Below are 19,674 nucleotides of genomic sequence, written 5' to 3'. Positions count from 1 at the left end.
GAAGGTGTTCTTAGTTGGAAGAAAGGGTGTGCAGTTTAAAAAAAGAATGTTCTTGGGCAGATGGGGAAGAAGAATGCCCTAGAATGTCCTTCGTGCCATGATCAGGCACCCCATGGCAGGAAAAGATCTCACTCAGATTGAGGATGGGATAGGCACATGTTGCCAGGATGCCTCTTGGATTCCATGAGTCTTTCACACATTCTTCTCTAAGTTATATTCCTCCACAGGGTCACTCCCGGGCACTTTGTTAGCACATCCATTGACTGGATGACTGATTCCCAGAGTGAACTTCTAGTACAGCTGTTCACTCTAGATGAAATTAAAGAAGTGATACGTGGGCTTCCTATATGCAAGACCACTGTCTTAGGTGGGCTACACCCTGAATTTAACAAAAGCTACTCAGATATCCTAGAACCCCACCTCCTGGCTTTGTTTGAGGAGTCCTGAAAGCTGTGCATATTACCACCCACTAACCATGAAGTTGTGCTTGTAACACTGCTGAAACCGGGAAGATTGCCACAGCAATGTAAATCATATTGTGTGCTGTTCTTTCTCAAGTGCGAGGCCAAAATTCTAGTCAAATTATTCTCTAATCACTTAAATCTACTTCTACCAGGCCTGATGACATTAGATCAGCCTGGATTCATCCTGGGCTGCTTTATGGCCCACAACCTGCACATCCTATTTTCCCTCATGCAACACCTGAATCCGGACCTTAATGCAGTCTCTGTATTCCTAAATGCTTCAAAGGCATTGTATTCCCTGGAATGGAAATATCTCTTCACCATTCTGTCTAGAATGGGCCAGTCATGCACCTTCATAGATTGGATTAGACGTCTCTACTCTATGCCCACTGCAAGAGTAAGTAAAAATTACCCCCTATTGCAACCCAACAGAACTGTGCGGAGGTACGAGGTAGGGATATCTCCTGTCGCCTATACTATTTGAACTCACTCTTTAACCTCTAGTGACTAAACTCCATCAACTCTATTCAGACTATGCTATTAAATACGTTAGCAAGCATATTCTCTTATTGTTATATGCTAATGATATGACTTTGTATCTTCGGGATTCCAAGGAGTATCTTGATGAGATGATCCGGGAAAACCTTAGATTTGGGGCCATGTCCGGGATAACCTTCTACTGCAATAAATCACAAATCTTCCCCATTGTGGAGATTAGAGTGTGATCCAATTTACCCTGGACTTCCCGCTAAAATGGTGCAATGTGTTCGTTAAGTAACTTAACATCAGGATAAATTGCAACATGGAAACTGCTATAAAAGAAAGCTACGGCCAGACCATACTCAAAATGACTGAGCAGGTTACCCTGTGGATGTCTGGACCTTTATCACTGGCTGAATGGATGGGGCTCAAAAATTGGTGCCACTCCCTAAACAACTTTATATGTTTGTATGTTTGTTAACATCCCTCAGCAGCTCACCAAATCCTGATCCACACAGAGTTTATCAGTATAACCTTGGCTTGCTAACAGCCCAGGATTGAGTGGAAAACTCTGATACTGCCGCTCCACCATGGGGGTTCTCGAAGCACCAAATCTGGAGCTCTGTTACCTCTGTGCCCAAGACCATTTTGCACATTATTGGCTCTACCACACATTGCAATGGAAATGGAAACGACCCACAGAGCTTCAATGACAGCTCTGACTGGTGCCCCAACTCCCCCCTACTTGCTTATTGTGGCAGCAGAGACATGCACCAGTAGGGCTGGTGTAAGATCAGCAAATGAACGAGAACGAGGCTCCTCCACTGACCCTCCCCACCACTTCACCAGCACCCACTGAAGCCTGTAATGCATGAAGGCAATTTCTAGACAGTCTAATCTGGGATTAACTAAATGGATTAGCCTATACGAAATAAACAAAGTATATCTTTCAACACCTTCACTGGGAGTAAAACCGTGGATTGTGCTAGATCTGGTTTGTCAGGACATATTTTTTACATTTATCATGATCATGCAACAGCTTTCATTCTTATTGTTCGAAGCTCACCACCGCCCTATCAGATACAATTAGGTATAATCTGAAATGCTAGAGTGGCTGTGTGAGAGCCAACCCTCTCATAGACAATATAAAGCTCTAGTGCTGGTGCTAGCAAAATGGCTGATTGCTTGCTGTTGGGGGAAAGGGAGATCCCCAAGTATAAGCAGAGGTTCACTCCTTGGTATACTGTAATGAGCAAACTGAACATATGCCACCTACATCTTCACCCAGAGACATCTGGAGCCCCTTAAGGAACTTCCTACTGTCTACTGCTGCATAAGACTGCAGGGAGATGGGTATCTCACTCGGGTGATTCAACCTCATCAGTACATGCTGATGAGCTATTAAGGTGAAGGCAGGCACACTCTCACTTACATTTCCTCGATAATATCCATAAAATCCAGGGGTCTCATTTTTGAGGCTGTGCGTCACTTTTAGGCCGCCGGTGCGTCACTTTTTGTGACGCACCAGTGGCGTAAAAAATGCACCTTATTGCGCCATATTTACAAAGTGACGCATCTAGGTAGATGCGGCCCTTTGTAAACCCCTGCGCCACATTATACCTGCGCCAGGTATAATGTATGCAAGGGTGCGTTTTGACGCAAGAAAGGGTCATGGAAGTGACGCAATGAAATCTATAAGATTTCACTGCGCCATTTCTTGGCCGCTAATGCCTCAAAATCTTACGCCTGCTTCATGGCAGGCGTAAGACTGACGCAGGCACTAACAACATGGGACTTGCCCATGTGAAAGTACACATTGCTGGAGTTGTGTCACTTTTGTGACACACTCCAGCAATGCGTCACTTTTGAGCCTACAGATACGTCAGAAATACTGACGTTTCTGTAACTCCTTGCGCCATGATGCATCATACTATAAATATGAGGCATCAATCATGACGCAAGGAGTGCGCACTGAGAAGTGACGCATCGCTGCTTGCACGCAGCGATGCGTCATTTCTCATAAATGAGGCCCCAGGTATATAACGTCATTGCATTTGTGGTCATGCCTAGCAGATGTAACTGTACCTAGCATTGTAAAATGATATTGAATACTGGGTTCGCAAAGTTTCATCCGTAGCAAATATTTATAAAATGGCAATATTTCGGCAATATGTCACTCTTACATCTCTGTAATGTTTCCTTTTGCTATAATCTATAATAAAAGATAAAAAGTATTTTTCACCGGACAGAAATTTAAACTTAGTGGGAGCACCATTATATCGAGCTGATTCAGACCTGGCGGGGGGGGTGCAGAAAAACCGCTAGTATTTGTCTGAATTTTGTCCTCAGAAAACACTGAGTGTTGGTCACATAATGTTTCTGAAAAGGTGATAGTATCATTAAGATGAGTTAGACTAGAGAGATTTTTGTCTTGTCAATGAAAAATGACACTTGTACGGAGTAAATGTTTCTTACTAGCGGGTGACTGCTATCACAGATAGGATGTCTAAGGTGCATTTTGTTCCCAATAAGATGCCTAAATAGTTTTATTCTACTATTTTCCAATTGTCTTTACTCACTGGTAGAATATTAATTTGTTCACCTGCTTATCATTCCCATTCTAGACTAGACTATATTTTTCTTAAAAAGGTTGGCATTGCGATTAAACCCCTTCTTATCTAGCCAACTGGAAAAGAGCAATCGGTTTTTATTAAGGGTAGGTTATTGCCGGATAACTCACATCTATTATTTATTAGCTAGCTGCAGAGCAGCTGAGTAATAAAGCAGGGTAGTTCTGACTTAGAAAAAAAATGAAGCAACCCCCAAGGTATGTGAAAGAGAGAAGCACAGAAATCATAACTAGTATTATTTCCCTGTGCTGAGCCAATACAAAGTTAATATATTGACATATATTTCACATAGAGTGTGAATGCAGTAAAGCACCACAGGCTTACAGTAAAACATGACAGATGCAGACTTTAGTCAAAAAGAACTCGGTAACGTTTTTTTGATCCCCAATAAAAATATGGCTTAGCAGGCCTCAAACAATTTACACAGGATCCCATCTGCAAAGGCTACCAGAATGCAAATACGGGGCTAGCATGAACAGTAGTACCTCTCACTTTGGCCACACACAAGTGTACTGATGTGTTCTCATATATACAGCACAAAGCCTCTTCCTCGAGCCAAGAAGCACTGTACCTCATTTTAAAAAGCAGGCTGTAACAGAGCTCGACTCCAAGCTTACAGTGAGAGAGACTCAGTGGTACTAACTCGAGATAAAGGTAAAAAATGAAAATACAATATATAGGATTCAAGCGAGTCAGAAGCCAATCTCCCACAAAATACCATTGGGCAGATTTACAAGCCCCTTGCACCACTGGTGCACCACTGGTGCCTCACGTTGCATGACGCACCAGCAGCACAACCTGCTGAGTGATATTTACAAGCACATGTAAAGCCACCCTGCGTGACTTTACATGTGCTTGCTAATATCACCACTTGTCACGCAATACTTTGCATGTTAGGGGCATGACAGGGGCATGTTAGGGGCATGACATGGGTGTTGCTGTTGGTGTTCCTGCATGGGTCACAGTTGTTACGGATGCCAATAAAGTTTTTCGCTATGGGCGCGCCATCGGCCTTTCATTGGTCAAGGATCCACCAACCGAATGGCAGTTCCGTTTAAATAACTGTGCTGCTTTACTGACGACTTTCCGCACTGATGACGGCAAGAGCCAGAAACGCGTCTGCGGATACTTTCTAGCCGACACACAACCCGAGCGTGCACTGGACCTTGGGAGTACCATGAACTCCTTGTTTTTGCTGTGTTACAAGCGGTTTCCACCACCGCTTCCCGGTTGCACCTGCCGTGAGTTCGGCTGGCCCCAGGTGGGATACTGTGTTTTGGATTCAATTTGGGCTGCCGAAACGCCGCTCACGGACGCTGTTGACCCATGCAGGTTGTGGCTTATACAAAGCTAGAGTGCTCCACCATTGTGTGACACTCACAGCATCTTCGTTCTATTAGCGGCAGGCGAGGGGATGTGCAGGCACAGTTGTTACGGCTGCCAATAAAGTTTTTCGCTATGGGAGCGCCATCGGCCTTTCATTGGTCAAGGATCCACCAACCACATGGCAGTTCCGTTTAAATAACTGTGCCGCTTTACTGACGGCTTTCCGCACTGATGACGGCAAGAGCCAGAAACGCGTCTGCGAATACTTTCTAGCCGACACACAACCCGAGCGTGCACCGGACCTTGGGAGTACCATGAACTCCTTGTTTTTGCTGTGTTACAAGCGGTTTCCACCACCGCTTCCCAGTTGCACCCACCGCGAGTTCGGCTGGCCCCAGGTGGGATACTGTGTTTTGGATTCAATTTGGGCTGCCGAAACGCCGATTACGGACGCTGTTGACCCATGCAGGTTGTGGCTTATACAAAGCTAGAGTGCTCCACCATTGTGTGACACTCACAGCGTCTTCGTTCTATTAGCGGCAGGCGAGGGGATGTGCAGGCACAGTTGTTACGGCTGCAGATAAAGTTTTTCGCTATGGGAGCGCCATCGGCCTTTCATTGGTCAAGGATCCACCAACCACATGGCAGTTCCGTTTAAATAACTGTGCCGCTTTACTGACGGCTTTCCACACTGATGACGGCAAGAGCCAGAAATGCGTCTGCGGATACTTTCTAGCCGACACACAACCCGAGCGCGCAACGGACCTTGGGAGTACCATGAACTCCTTGTTTTTGCTGTGTTAAAAGCGGTTTCCACCACCGCTTCCCGGTTGCACCCGCCGCGAGTTCGGCTGGCCCCAGGTGGGATACTGTGTTTTGGATTCAATTTGGGCTGCCGAAACGCCGCTTACGGACGCTGTTGACCCATACAGGTTGTGACTTATACAAAGCTAGAGTGCTCCACCACTGTGTGACACTCACAGCGTCTTCGTTCTATTAGCGGCAGGCGAGGGGATGTGCAGGCACAGTTGTTACGGCTGCCAATAAAGTTTTTCGCTATGGGAGCACCATCGGCCTTTCATTGGTCAAGGATCCACCAACCACATGGCAGTTCCGTTTAAATAACTGTGCCGCTTTACTGACGGCTTTCCGCAATGATGACGGCAAGAGCCAGAAACCCGTCTGCGGATACTTTCTAGCCGACACACAACCCGAGCGTACACCGGACCTTGGGAGTACCATGAACTCCTTGTTTTTGCTATGTATATATAAATATATATATATATATATATATATATATGTATTCGCTGAAATAAACAAAGTTTACAGGGACATTATAGTTAGAAAATAACATTTAATAAACCTTTCAAATTCACTAAAAAATAGAGGTTACAGGGATGTTATAGTTAGGTTCACATTGTATATGCACAAAACCATACACATTCACAGGTTAAGGTTAGAATTATTTCAAGTAACTATAGCTACTTGAGGTAACTATAACTTGCGCCCCGCCAAGCACAACTTTCTGATCAATAATTTTATAGCAAATGTTGATGTCATGTAAGATGTCATGAGTGATTAACTATGTGGAAATTAGCATTGCATGGCGAGGGTGCAAGTTATAGTTACCATAGGGCATGAGTTATAGTTAATTGAGATAAATATAACTATAACTGATGAATTTGTATGCTTTTGTGCATGCAAAATGTGACCCTATGTATAACATCCCTGTAACCTTTCTTCTTTTAGTGAATTTCTAAGGTTTTATATATATTTATTTCTAACTAGAACATCCATGAAATCTTGATGTTTGGGGTCGGAATCTTTATGGATTGCAATCTACACTTCGCTGGTTGAAGAAAACATGTATGCCAGCATATTCTGGGCCTCCTTATGAGAAGCTCTTATTTTGCAATTCATGAGGAGCTGAGAATAGAAGTAGTAGAGGATCAAATAAAACTTCCTGCCAAGTTATTCTGGTTCTCTATATCAAGCCATTCTCTATAAAGAAATAATAGAAGATTGTATCTCCTGTGACCACGGCCTCGCTATTCCCTGGCTCAATTATATAAAAGCCACCTCTGAAAGTCTGGACAGACCCTCCTTATTTCTTTTCCCTGCTTCAAATAATCAAATGGATCAAATAAAACTTCCTGCCAAGTATTCTGGTTCTCTATATCAAGCCATTCTCTATAAAGAAATAATAGAGGATTGTATCTCCTGTGACCACGGCCTCACTATTCCCTGGCTCCATTATATAAAAGCCACCTCTGAAAGACTAGGCAGACCCTCTTAAATTCTAGTGATAAAGGCTGGCTTATTATGGGTGCCAGACACAGGGAGCTGGAGAAGGTGGACCTCATAAAGTTAATCAACAAAGACTATTTAATGATATACACCTCTGTAGGTCTTGAACGCTATCTCGGGCCCGACATCGATGCTTTTGAACAGTTGCTTTTGACCAGTTGCTTTTGACCAGACGAAGAATGGACACATTAAGATGGCAAGTATGATTTACCCTGGGTTAACATGATACAGCGTTTATATGTCATTTTCACTGTAATGAAGCTACTCCACAGACCCTGTTTCCTTTCTTATTCTTCTGGAAGTTGTATCTGCCTTTTCCATGTAAATATCTTTTTCTGGTTCTAAGGAATCCTATGGTTCACAAAGTGCAGATCAGCACTACTTTAATTAATTATGCTTCCTTCTCCTGATGGATGTGTGAGAGTCAGTATCTTTCTTAAATAGACTATTCCTTATCGTAAAAGCGTGGTTTTCGGATTTGTTTTTGTAAGCAGTTTGATGTTATTTATTATATCTAATTTGGTTGTGTTGAGGAGGCCTGCTGTTGTTATTTTTAGCTTATCATTTAGTAGATATTTTTTATTGATGATTGCATATTATATAGATATACTGTGAAAAGGATATTTAAGTTTTAATTGATGTTCTTTTATAATAATTTTTGAATAATCAAATAAAGGTTAAGATAAAAATAGGGCATCATTACAAATAAACTGATAAAGCACTAGGGATCACCTTCTACCCCTGAGTCACCAATATTGGAAGTACTGGTAAATCCAGGAGGAATTTCCAGCCTGTTTACAAGTGTAACCTGGAGAATTTTCAAGTGAATCTGTAATTTGAAATCCCCAGCTCTGTCCCCATTTCTCTGGTAAGTAACACGAAGACTCTTTAAGTGGGTGCCCCCACTGAAATTAAAAAGCAACTTTGAAAGAATAACACATTATTTAGATACCGAACATTGTCAATACCATGTGGTTATCAATTGAAATTCTATGATTAAAGTACAGTTTAATACCAAATAATAATTATGAAAATGTTTGTGTTACGGTAGGTTAAAGGAAAAAAAAATTAAATGGAGGTATAATTTCCTAAATTGATTTTTTGATGTGTCAAACACCAGTATTCTAAAGAGTATACTAATTTTGTAAATGTAATGAGGACTATAGTGATTGTACCCTGTGGAACACGTCAACTGAGTTCAGGTAGTTAAAATTGTCATATGCCTGTTCATATTTCTCAAACAGATATTGTGTGGTGTATATACATGGATTGCCGATGCACTCTAATTCAAGTATGTAAATAGTTAAGTAACACTGTCACAACAAATTCAACACAAAATGACAGAAGTTTTTAAACAGAACTCCAGCAGAAGAGTGAATCTTGGAGTCTTTAATGAAGTATACAGCCAGTGTGGCCTAGTATACCCCTAGGCTGATAACTACAACGGTATCCGGAAATGGATCGTACTAAAGTGGCAGAAGAGTTGTTTGAGAATCTAGCGAAAGGCATGTCCACTCAATCTGCTTCCACTAGCACTAATCCCCCTCGCATAGAGGGTCTCAAAGATAAATTTCTCAAATTAGAACGCTTGAAAAAATTGGAGAACTCAAAATGGTGGGATGGGGTCACCCTTAAACAGTATTTGAGACTGAAACGCATTCCCAGAGGTTTAAGAGGTCAGATATTTCCCACCTATGATGACCTAGATGCTGACCTAATGATCAAATGGGAGGAATCTCTTACTAATAACTCTATTACTCTTATGGAGATACTAATTGTTAGTGAGGAACGCAAAGTTACTAAACTGCAAGCAGAAATTGCAACCCTGGAACAGGAAATTAAAGATCTAAACAAGCCCGAATCCACTGTTAAGAATTACACTATACTGGATGAAATTCTATTAAAACATCAATCTGACATTAAAAATAGGAAAGCCAGGCAATTGAGAAGGGACGAGTTGGACTACACTCGAGGTCGAATTTTCACTTTTGATAAAAAGTATGATTCCCTGATCCCCACCAGCTCTAAGACTGTCAATAAGAATACAACAGGCTCAGAACCTGCCTCTTTGTCATCCAGTAACACCTCTCTAAACTCTACTGGTACTACTGGAGGAGAATTAGATAATCCAGATAGGCAAGGTATGCCAGCTTTTTTTCAAGAGGTTTTACGGATAAGGAAGGGCAACAGGTATACTACAGCAAGAAACCAGTCAGATCCAAAACCAGGAGGGGCAGGGGAAGAAAGCTCAGAGGACTACAGAAGGAAGCTGAGATCAGGGGCCAACAGGAACTAGACGGTGTAGACACCAGGGAAGTTCAGGTGATTAATCTCTCAAAACTACACCTTACTCCGGATATGATCTCGCTTTTAAGCAAGGGTTTGAGCTTTAACCCATATGCCACAGGAGACATTTGCAAATTAAAAGTTGATCTGTTTAAATTTGTTAGGAACCTAAAACTCAAAAAACACTTCTTTGGGTTGGAGAAAAAGGATAGAGGTGTTAGAAATACACCTGTACTAGGCACCGCTGATTCTTTGTCAATAAAAGATGTGCATACAACCCACCTTCTCTTGTCATTGACTGATATGGAGGATTCTCCTCTAGACATGGACAGACTACTGGAAGAGTTGGATATAGAATCCGACTTCAGCATTGTCAGTGGGTTAAAATCAAAATCCAAATGGATTCCCACACTACCTGGTGGCAATGCCATAGATAATTTCCATAAACGTGTGGTAGAAGACATAGACAGCCTGAATCGTCTACGCAAGGACAGAATGTTTAAATACAAGGATAATCTCACCAATGGGGAGAGACATGCACTCACCACACTCATGAATGACAACACCATTACTATCAGAGAGGCGGACAAGGGGGGCAATGTAGTGATAATGGATCGTATAGATTATCACCAAGAACTTTTTCAGCAGCTGCAGGATGATTCGTGCTATGAACGCCTCACATATAACCCCATTGGCCCTCTGACATTAGAAATCAACTCACATTTGTCAATATGGAAACAATCTGGGTTACTAAACGAGGAGGAGTACCTGTACTTGAAAGTGTTCAGACCTACATATCCATGGTTATACACTCTGCCAAAAATACACAAGAATCTCCCTTTTCCACCAGGGAGACCAATTGTTTCTGGTATAGGGGGACCCACTGAAAGAATAGCGGAATACGTGGATCTCTTCCTGGGCCCCCTGGTCAGAAACCTACCTTCCTACATACAGGACACCAAACATATCTTGAGCACACTAGCAGACATTGAGTGGCAAGAAGGTTCTCTTCTTGTCACGATGGATGTGGTGTCACTCTACACCAGCATTAACACTGATCTGGGTATGCAGGCTATAAACAAATTTCTGTACAACAGACCAGCGACATTGTGGAAACACACTGTGATGCTGTCCACCATTACTGAATTGATTTAAAAAAACAACTGTTTCATGTTTGATAAAAACTGGTACCGCCAGAAGAAAGGAGTGGCCATGGGCTCTAAAATATCACCCTCGTTTGCTAACTTATTCATGGGCGCACTCGAAGCCGACTTAATTTGGGGCAAAAGGGGTGCTCAATATATCGACTCCATTATATTTTGGGGTTGATATATTGACGACTGCATCCTGATTTGGTCAGGCTCAGAGGACCTTTTAAATGACTTTTTCACATATCTGAATGATAATACTTGGGAGATTCGTTTCACCATGAAGTGGAGCAAAACGAACATTGAATTTTTGGATATTGAGTTCTACATATCCTCTAACTGTCTACACAGTAGACTTTTCAGGAAGTCCACAGCATGCAATGCAGTCTTGCATGCCTCGAGCTCACATCCCCCACACCAAATAAACGCCATACCCTTTGGCGAGTTCCTAAGGGCGAGAAGGAACTGCAGTGAGGACTGTGAGTTTGGGAGATGTTTGACAAGCATGAAGGAGAGATTTTATAATAGAGGTTATTCGACCAATACAATTGTGAAAGCTGAAAAAAGAGTCAGAAAAGTCAAAAGAGCACACACTCTGACTATTACACATAAGTCCACCACGATAAAGAAGGAACATGTTAGAATGGTGACTGATTTCAATTCACTCCATTTTGCGTTACGGAGAAGTCTTACCAAACATTGGAGCTTATTGAAATCAGAGAGAGCCTTGACGGATTACATTACAGATAGACCTCAAATCTCTTTTAGAAGAGGAAACACATTACGGAGTAAATTGAGTCCCACGGTACCTCGGGACACAATATGTGCTGATTGGTTGACACAACATAGTCTAGGGTTTCACAGATGCGGATTCTGCAGTGTGTGCAAATGGGCCAAACATAGTACAAGACGATTTATGGGCCCGGATGGTGTCTCTTACACCATCAAGAGCAACATAAACTGCACAACCAAATTCGTGATTTACATCATTGAATGTGAATGTGGGAAATACTATGTGGGGAGCACCATCAGGCAATTAAAAGACAGAATGATGGAACACGTGAGGGCCATTTTGAACTGTGACCCAAAATATCCAGTAGCATTACACGTAGCTTCCTGCCAGAAAGATAAGAGCAATAAAGTTGTCCAATTCTTTGGGATTGAAACAGTCCCTTTAGCAGTAAGGGGCGGTAACCGAGAATTGAGACTGAGGCGTACAGAGGCAACTTGGATCATGCGTTTGAAATCTGTAGAACTAGGACTCAATTATGACCAGGAGATGCAGTATTTCCTAGGAGATTGAGCAATGTATTACTATAAATCAAAGACATGTTACTGTTTGTGATGTAGCTACAATATTTGCAGAACTGTGTTTGTGATTGTCTAGATCAGATAATACCAAAATCCATCTTCAAGCTTTGATAACTCTCCTACACTCGATGATACTGTGAATCAAGATCTCTTTTCGAAGCAATGACAATGTAGATGTGAACATAAAAGTTTTTTGTTAAAATGTATTGTAATTAAGAATGAGACTGGATTTTAAGTCACGTATGTCTGGGATACACACTGTGAGGCTAACTACTTCCACTCACGGTGTGCACTACCCAATAAGGAGGTTCGCCGGGATCATCGTGTCACTTTGTAATATATTACACGGAATTTTGACTTTTGAACACGTAACTCATTCGGTTGTCTAATTTTACTAATATACGGTATAAGATATAATACCGACGTTTCTATCATCCACGCAATTATAATAACTTCGGAACTTTGCAATAATTGGGTGAAATCGGTAAACCCAACATGGACGCGATCGTAACGAACACAGCCGCTCTAGTTGATCCGACACGAGACGTCAGGACGCATATAACGCCTGCTTGGACCCGATCACGTGTCCAAACAGGAACAGGGCTCGGAGGATAGGACGCGCTGTACGGTTTCACGGAGCCTAACACGGGTAAGACTAAGAGCACCAAAGGGACTTATGAACGGAGATTCCGTCCCTGGAATGAATTAGGTTTCTGACACCTTTGCGTTTTGCTGTTATTTCAGCCTGGGGTCTACGTTATTTGGGAACCACAACCGGAACCTTTACGCAAACTGATACATGAGAATAGGTAAGCTCACACGAACTGTTACTGCCAGCACGATTTTGCATATTGTCAAAACAGATGAGAAATACTCTTACCGTAGCCCGTATTTCTTTTCAGAACAGCACTCTGTTCGAGGATAAGATAAAACGTAATCACGAGATCTTGTGACCTCCGAGCCTTTTAAATACTGCGATACCACGATTATGTAAGTGCTTCAAATACGACATACACTTGTTGGTTAAGGATATCAGATTATGTTGTAAGGAATGAAGTTGGGTCATTAACATACGAGGTCCACGAGTGTGTACAAGTACTTTAGTCAACGAACAGTTACGATGTTTCTTCTCTTGATTGGCACAAGGTATAAATAGATATAGATATTGGATATATATTCGAGAGAACCTCTGGATATATCTTTGGATAAGAGAGTACCAGGTATATTTTCAGTGACACACATTATTTGGTGCAATTACAGAATCAAGGATTGCAACCCTCGCCGCATACACTCATACCGAGTGTCATTGGTCATGGGCCCGGCTGGGTCGGAATTATCACCAGCTGAGCGGTGAGCCTCCGTTTAACTTTGGGGAAACAGCCTCACTATGGTTATTTTCTTGCCTTATCGTCACTTTGAGGACAATTAGTGATGAGATTTTTTCCATTTTCTCCCCTTTTTATTGTCTTATTTAAATATACAGACCTCCTGACGTTTACACGGCCATCTAGGTATGTTTTCATTTGGGTACATGTTTCACTGTACACAACCTACTAGCATGAAGGATGAATGAGTCGCACACGGATAGTACACCTTTTCCGCTGCGACGAACAGATCGTTGTATTTATGGTCGCCTTGGGCACACGATTTATGTCCCTTCACCTAGCCATCACAAATTCACTACTCATGAGCACGTCCATTTTAAATACCGGTATTGGACACCATTTTCGACATGGATGCATTGTGGTGGCACAATAAGATATTTAAGGCGAATCACTGTGCATTCACTGCAGTAGGAAGCTAATAATGTTTGTACAGACCATATACCATGGTCATGTTTTGTGAACTGTATTCATACAAGATACATGCTCAATGCTACTTATTTGTTTGTTTCAGCCCTGAGGAATCGCGAGTGCGATGAAACACGTGTCCATTGGTCACGGGCCCGGCTGGGTCGGAATTATCACCAGCTGAGCGACCTCCTGACGTTTACACGGCCATCTAGCCCTGAGGAATCGCGAGTGCGATGAAACACGTGTCGGCTGGCTGTATACTTCATTAAAGACGCCAAGATTCACTCTTCTGCTGGAGTTCTGTTTAAAAACTTCTGTCATTTTGTGTTGAATTTGTTGTGACAGTGTTACTTAACTATTTACATACTTGAATTAGAGTGCATCGGCAATCCATGTATTTAGACAAGTGGTAGTCTTTCTACTTAACCGAGTGGTTAAAGGTTTGTCCACTCACCGATTAGCACCTAGGACATTAGTTGCTTTGAAATCTTTGTGCGTATAAACTGGCAGTGCACCCATCCTTTACTGATTTAAAAACCTTCAGAATCCCAGATATTGTGTGGTGCTCACAGCACCCACACGCCTCTGAGTGTCTTTTACTGCTCAGCTGACATTCAGCACGGTCCATTTTGTTTCTTTTGTGATATGGTCTGTGGCATACTTCCTATTCCAATGATGGTTTCACTATGTAATGGCCACCCTGCACCTCCCTCCGAAAATATGGGTAAGAATTTAATACCAACAACATATTTGCATATTTAGACGAGAGGTAAACATACCATTGCTTCAAAATCCACTTGAGCATCGACTAGCGCTTGAGAGATTTGTGCAGCTTGCTGGAAGTGAACATTGTCTAAAATAAAAAAGAGTGTTTATGACATTAAACCAGTATAGTTTTAGATTTTGAATCATAAAATCAACTAAGCATATAAATATGATGAATGTTGAACTACCTTGACTTGCTTAGCAGTGGCTAAACATTGTTTTTTAAAAAATCTTTTTATTGAAACAAAACAACTCCATCAAAAGACACATCAGGTATTAGTGAGAAAGCAGTGGTATTCATACATTAAATGATTATAAGACAGCAATACTACAGTCTACCCCCAGATCATGGCCAACAGAATATAAGCGGGTCAACTAATCCGCCCCTCCCTCTCCTCCAATCCTCCCCTCCCTGGCCATGACCCACACCCCTACCTCCCTCCTCCCCATTCCCCCGGTGATGTGATCAGACTCTGCTACCAGTCGAGGCCCAAGGCCTCCCAGGGAGAGGTTGTGTCCAAGGTACGTAGTTCGTGGTACCTCATGGGGGGAACTCCTACGGTGATGCATCCGGGGTATCCATCCATTCTCCTCTATATCTCCTCCAAGCCTGCCATATCTTTTCCCATTTTTTGGGGCACCCCCTACTATTATAGATGACTTTCTTTGCCCTCTGGCACCAATCTATATCCTGTTCCCACTCCTCAATTGTCGGAATTAAGTCACCCCCCCAGAGTCTTGTGATGTTTCTTTTGGCTACCATACTCGCAAAGGCCAGCCATATCTTGTCTCCGTTGGGCCACGTAATGTACCCCGTGACCCCCAAAACGTGCCACCTAGCTTCCAGCGGTACCTCCGCCCCCACTACCTCCTCCATTATGTCTTTCAGACTCACCCAATATGTACGGATTTTAGGGCAGTCCCATAGGATGTGAAAGAATGTTCCCTCCTCCTCACAGCCTCTCAAGCAGAAGTGTGATGTTGCGTACCCCATCTTGAATTGTACCGTTCGTGGGGTGTAGGACCTGTGGAGGATGCGCAACTGCACCAACCTGAATCGGGCTTGAGTCGCCACCTCCCTAGGACACTGCAGGGCCTCATTCCAGTTGTCGTCCTCTAGCAAGCCAAGGTCAGATTCCCACTTCTCCCTCAGTGGCCTCAGGATATCAGGAACATTGTTAATGAGCTTTTTGTAAGTAAGTGATATGGCCTTGTCAATGATGGGGTCTAACAGCAGTCTGTCCTCGAGAGGGGTATAGTCAGGGACCTGATCCCCCTGTGTCAGATGTCTATATTGGGCGTGTTTGAATTGCTGCTAGTGCAGGAATTCGTCATCCCCCATTTGGAAGTCCGACTGGAGAGTCGTGAACTCCACCACCTGCCCCCTCCTCCATACGTCCCCCAGCGTATCTATACAGATCAGGCTCCACTGTCGCAGGTCACAGAGTTTCACCACTTCCCTAAGGAAGTCTCCCTTCCATAAGGGCGTTTGGGCCGTAAGCCTCCTTCCCCATCCAAGCAGTTTTGTTGCTCGTTTCATTACGTCCACCACTACCGCTGTTTGGGGAGGCAAGGATTGGTTGCGCCGTGGTTTAGAGTAGAGTGCTGCTAAGTAGGAGCCCACCCCTAGGGCCATTCGATCCTCTCGGTATGTCGGCTCCTCCTGTGGGGCAAACACCCATCCGTTGATATTAATCAGCTGTGTCACCCAGTAGTATAGGCGGATGTCGGGTACCGCCAGTCCCCCTTCGCAGGGACCCCGATGCAATTTCCGAAGAGCAATCCTTGGACATCCTCCGCCCCACAATAAGGAGCATTGCTCCGATTCCACTGTTTTGAAGACTTGCTCCGGGATCGGGAAGGGCGAGCTCTGCAGTACATTTAGCAGACGGGGCAAGGCCATCATTTTGAATAGAACGGCCCTGCCCATGAGGGAGACTGGGAGGGTTCGCCAGTGCAGCACATCGCTGTGCAGGCGGTTCAATTGTGTCTGCACATTGAGCTGGAACAACTCAGTGTCGAACGGCGTTACCCAAATCCCCAGATAACGAAACGCTGTGCGCCAAACCAGGCCCTCGCAGCCAGGCACCGCCTGCGGCTGGGGTCCTGCCAAGACATAGCCCAGGGATTTGCTTCAGTTGATACTATACCCGGAGTATTCCCCGAACGTGCGTAACACGACCATCAGTCGCCATATGGAGTCTGACGGCCGCTGGGTGTAGAGCAATATGTCGTCCGCATATAACAATATGCGTTCCTCCCATCCACCTCCTATATCTATACCCCATACCCCCAGGTCGGTCCTCACCCAGTGCGCCAGCGGCTCCAATGCCAGGGCAAAGAGGGTCGGGGACATGGGGCATGCCTGTCTGGTGCCGTGACCCAGTTGAAATTCCCGCAACATCGTCCCGTTGACCCGAACCCTCGCCAGTGTCCTGTGTATAGTAGCTTCACCCAGGAGCAGAAGTTGTCTCCGAAGCCCAGCCTCTCCAAGACTGTGTAGATATATCGCCACTCGATACTGTCAAAGGGCATGTGGGCGTCGAGAGAGCAGAGACGCTGGCACCCCCTGACGTCACAACGATCGTGGCCAACCGTAGGTCCCTCGGGAGCTGCCCAGTCTCCAGCGCCTCGAGGAACATGTTGCACATGTGGGGCGCCGTGAGGCTAGCCATACATCCAAATGCTTCGGCTGGGAACCGGTTGGGTCTGGGGGCTTTCCCTGTTTGCAGGTCTCCCATGGCCTCCTCCACTTCTTTGACCGTGATATCTGCGTCTAGCAGATCCCTGTCTGCAGGTTCTAGTACCGGAAGCTGCAGGGGGGCCAGGAAATCACGACACTCCTGCTCGCCCCTCGCCATGTGTGACCGATAGACTTCTTCGTAGTATTGCGCAAAGTCCTCCGCGATTGCCGTGCTTGTGGTGCTCACTGACCCATCCGATCGCTCTATCTTCGGCACCCAACTGCGGTCTCGGTCTCTCTTTTCCAACCAGGCGATCATCTTATTCGCCTTGTCTCCTAGGTCGTACACCCTCCGCTGGGTGGCTAACGCATGCGATCTCGCCTGTTCTGTCAGGACATCCCGTATTTCTTTGCTCAAGAGGCGTGCCTAATGCAGTCTGTCTCGATCCTGGGTCGGAGTGATCCCTGCCCCGTTTTCCAGAGCCAGAAGCTCCGATTCCAATTGATCCACCTGCGCATGCCTGTCCTTACGTCTTCACCCTACCTCAGCCTGTACAAAGTCTCTGGCTACAGTTTTGTATGCCTCCCACACTATCCCGGGGGAGTCCACTGACCCTACTTTATCTTCAAAGTACAGAGCAACCCTCTCCCTGAACCTCTCCTGAAAATCACTGTCTTTGAATATAAAGGAGTAGCCTGGGTGGGGCGCTCCAATCCCGCTTGGGCCCCATCAACTGAACCCCCACTGGCGCATGGTCAGAGATCGCCCTGGCCTTGTGATGTCCATCACAAAACAGGTTCATGCCATCTGCCTGCGTGAATATGTAATCTATCCTAGAAGAGGACCCATGGGCTGCGGAGACGTGTGTGTACTGTCTCATGTGCGAGTTATGTGTTTTCCACAGGTCGACCAGACCCAGTGCCTGGACAAAATCCATAAAGGTGGCTCACCCCTCCCCTACTCAGTGTAGACGTTGATCTGTCTAGTTCTCTATTCATCACTTCATTCATGTCTCCTCCTATGACCAGTATTCCCTGAGGCATTTCCAACAGGAGCTTCCCCACATCAGGAAGCGTGGACGCATGCATCTTCGGAGGTACAGATAATGAGCAGAAGTTTAAGGTGCGGCCCTCCCATTTCACAGACAGTGTCACATACCGGCCTAAGGGGTCTGACCAGCATCGCCCCAGGACCAATGGTAAGGAGTTCTTAATGAGTATGCCCACTCCCCTAGATCCGGATGTGAAGCCCGAGTGAGCACGGAGGGTGTAACCAAATCTGTCTAGGGCCTTGCAGTGGTTTCCCAGTAGATGCGTCTCCTGTAGGAGGACAACATCTGGAGCATGTCAGCGGAGGTACTGCAGCACCACAGTGCGGTTGATCTTATTCTGCAGGCCGTTCACATTCCAGGATAAGACGTCTATGTGCTGCACTTTGTATATGAGTGGCTCTACCATTGTCTCTGTTGAATCGAATGGGCAATGCCCACTTCTCCCCCCCCCCCCCCCCACCCCCTTCCCACCAGTTCCTTGTGTGTGTCGATGGAGTCAACGCCTGCAAACAATGCAAAAACAGAAAATAACAACCAAAACATTCCCCCCTATCCCCCCTCTGAAAAACCCCCCACCCTGCTACCCTGCTACTCCGGCCAACCATGCCAGACATCCCCAACAAGCAGAGCGCCTGTAGCCCTCAGAACGATAAACTCAGGGGTGAGCGGAGCAACCAAGTTCAGCGCCCAGGGGTCACCCCCTGACCCCTCGCGGCTAAACATTGTTAACTAATCTTGACAGCTATATCGATCTTGCCTAAATCCTCAGATACAATCTTTCAGAAAGTATGCAAATCCCGTGTTTAAATCTTGAAACATTTCTCTCAATTTTTTTAAACTTTGTCTGCATGTTTATGCTTTCAGATTTTGCAGAGATTGTCTTAGTGATCTCATTGCCACATTTGTTAGCAAACATAGGACATTATGGATCTCTAGAAATTCTGTGAAGGTGATGTCAGGTTTCAAGTAAATTTTCAAGAATTCCACATCAATTAACATTTAAGATTCATTTCGTTCTCTTTGTTTCCTCTTTCCATGTTTGATTGTTTACTTTGTTTGAGGTATTTTGGTGTAAGTCACAAGTAATGGAACAAAAAAGTCATATGAGCAAAGGACTAGGCACTCTATGTATGAAGCCAAGGTCACAATTAAGTTTGTGTGTTTGCAGACCAACTTGTGTGCAGTGCTTAATTTGTGCCGGTGCTTGCCGCTGCTAAGCACCAGCGCTTATTTCACAGGGCCGGGTCTATCGAATTGAGAGCCATGGGTATGCTCCACAGGACTGTTGCAGGCGATGACATTTTTAATTGTGGAGTTTCTTTTGTTGCTTGAGCCAGTGAATTACCTGTACAGAAAACTCCTGATATAGTCTGGTTCAATTGAGGTCACATCATTTCAATTGGTGAAATCAGCTGCAATCTAGCCCTCC

The 19,674-nt window shown here is 44.5% G+C and overlaps 1 protein-coding gene across 4 annotated transcripts in view; it reads right to left on the bottom strand.

Moving 5' to 3' along the window:
* Positions 1-19,674, bottom strand: part of LOC147731545 (dipeptidyl peptidase 4-like) — a 688,588-nt gene that overhangs the window by 8,486 nt on the left and 660,428 nt on the right. For all 4 annotated transcript variants that reach the window (XM_086956608.1, XM_086956609.1, XM_086956611.1 and 1 more), the window contains one exon: positions 14,525-14,598. In XM_086956608.1, coding sequence (XP_086812734.1) covers positions 14,525-14,598 — 74 coding nt within the window. The remainder of the gene's footprint in view (positions 1-14,524; positions 14,599-19,674) is intronic.

This window comes from Lissotriton vulgaris, chromosome 2_1 (genome assembly GCF_964263255.1).
Source record: "Lissotriton vulgaris chromosome 2_1, aLisVul1.2, whole genome shotgun sequence".
In the NCBI taxonomy this organism is placed as follows: Eukaryota; Metazoa; Chordata; class Amphibia; order Caudata; family Salamandridae; genus Lissotriton; species Lissotriton vulgaris.
The sequence above is the reverse complement of the archived record's forward strand: the minus strand, read 5'-3'. Positions and strand labels throughout refer to the sequence as shown.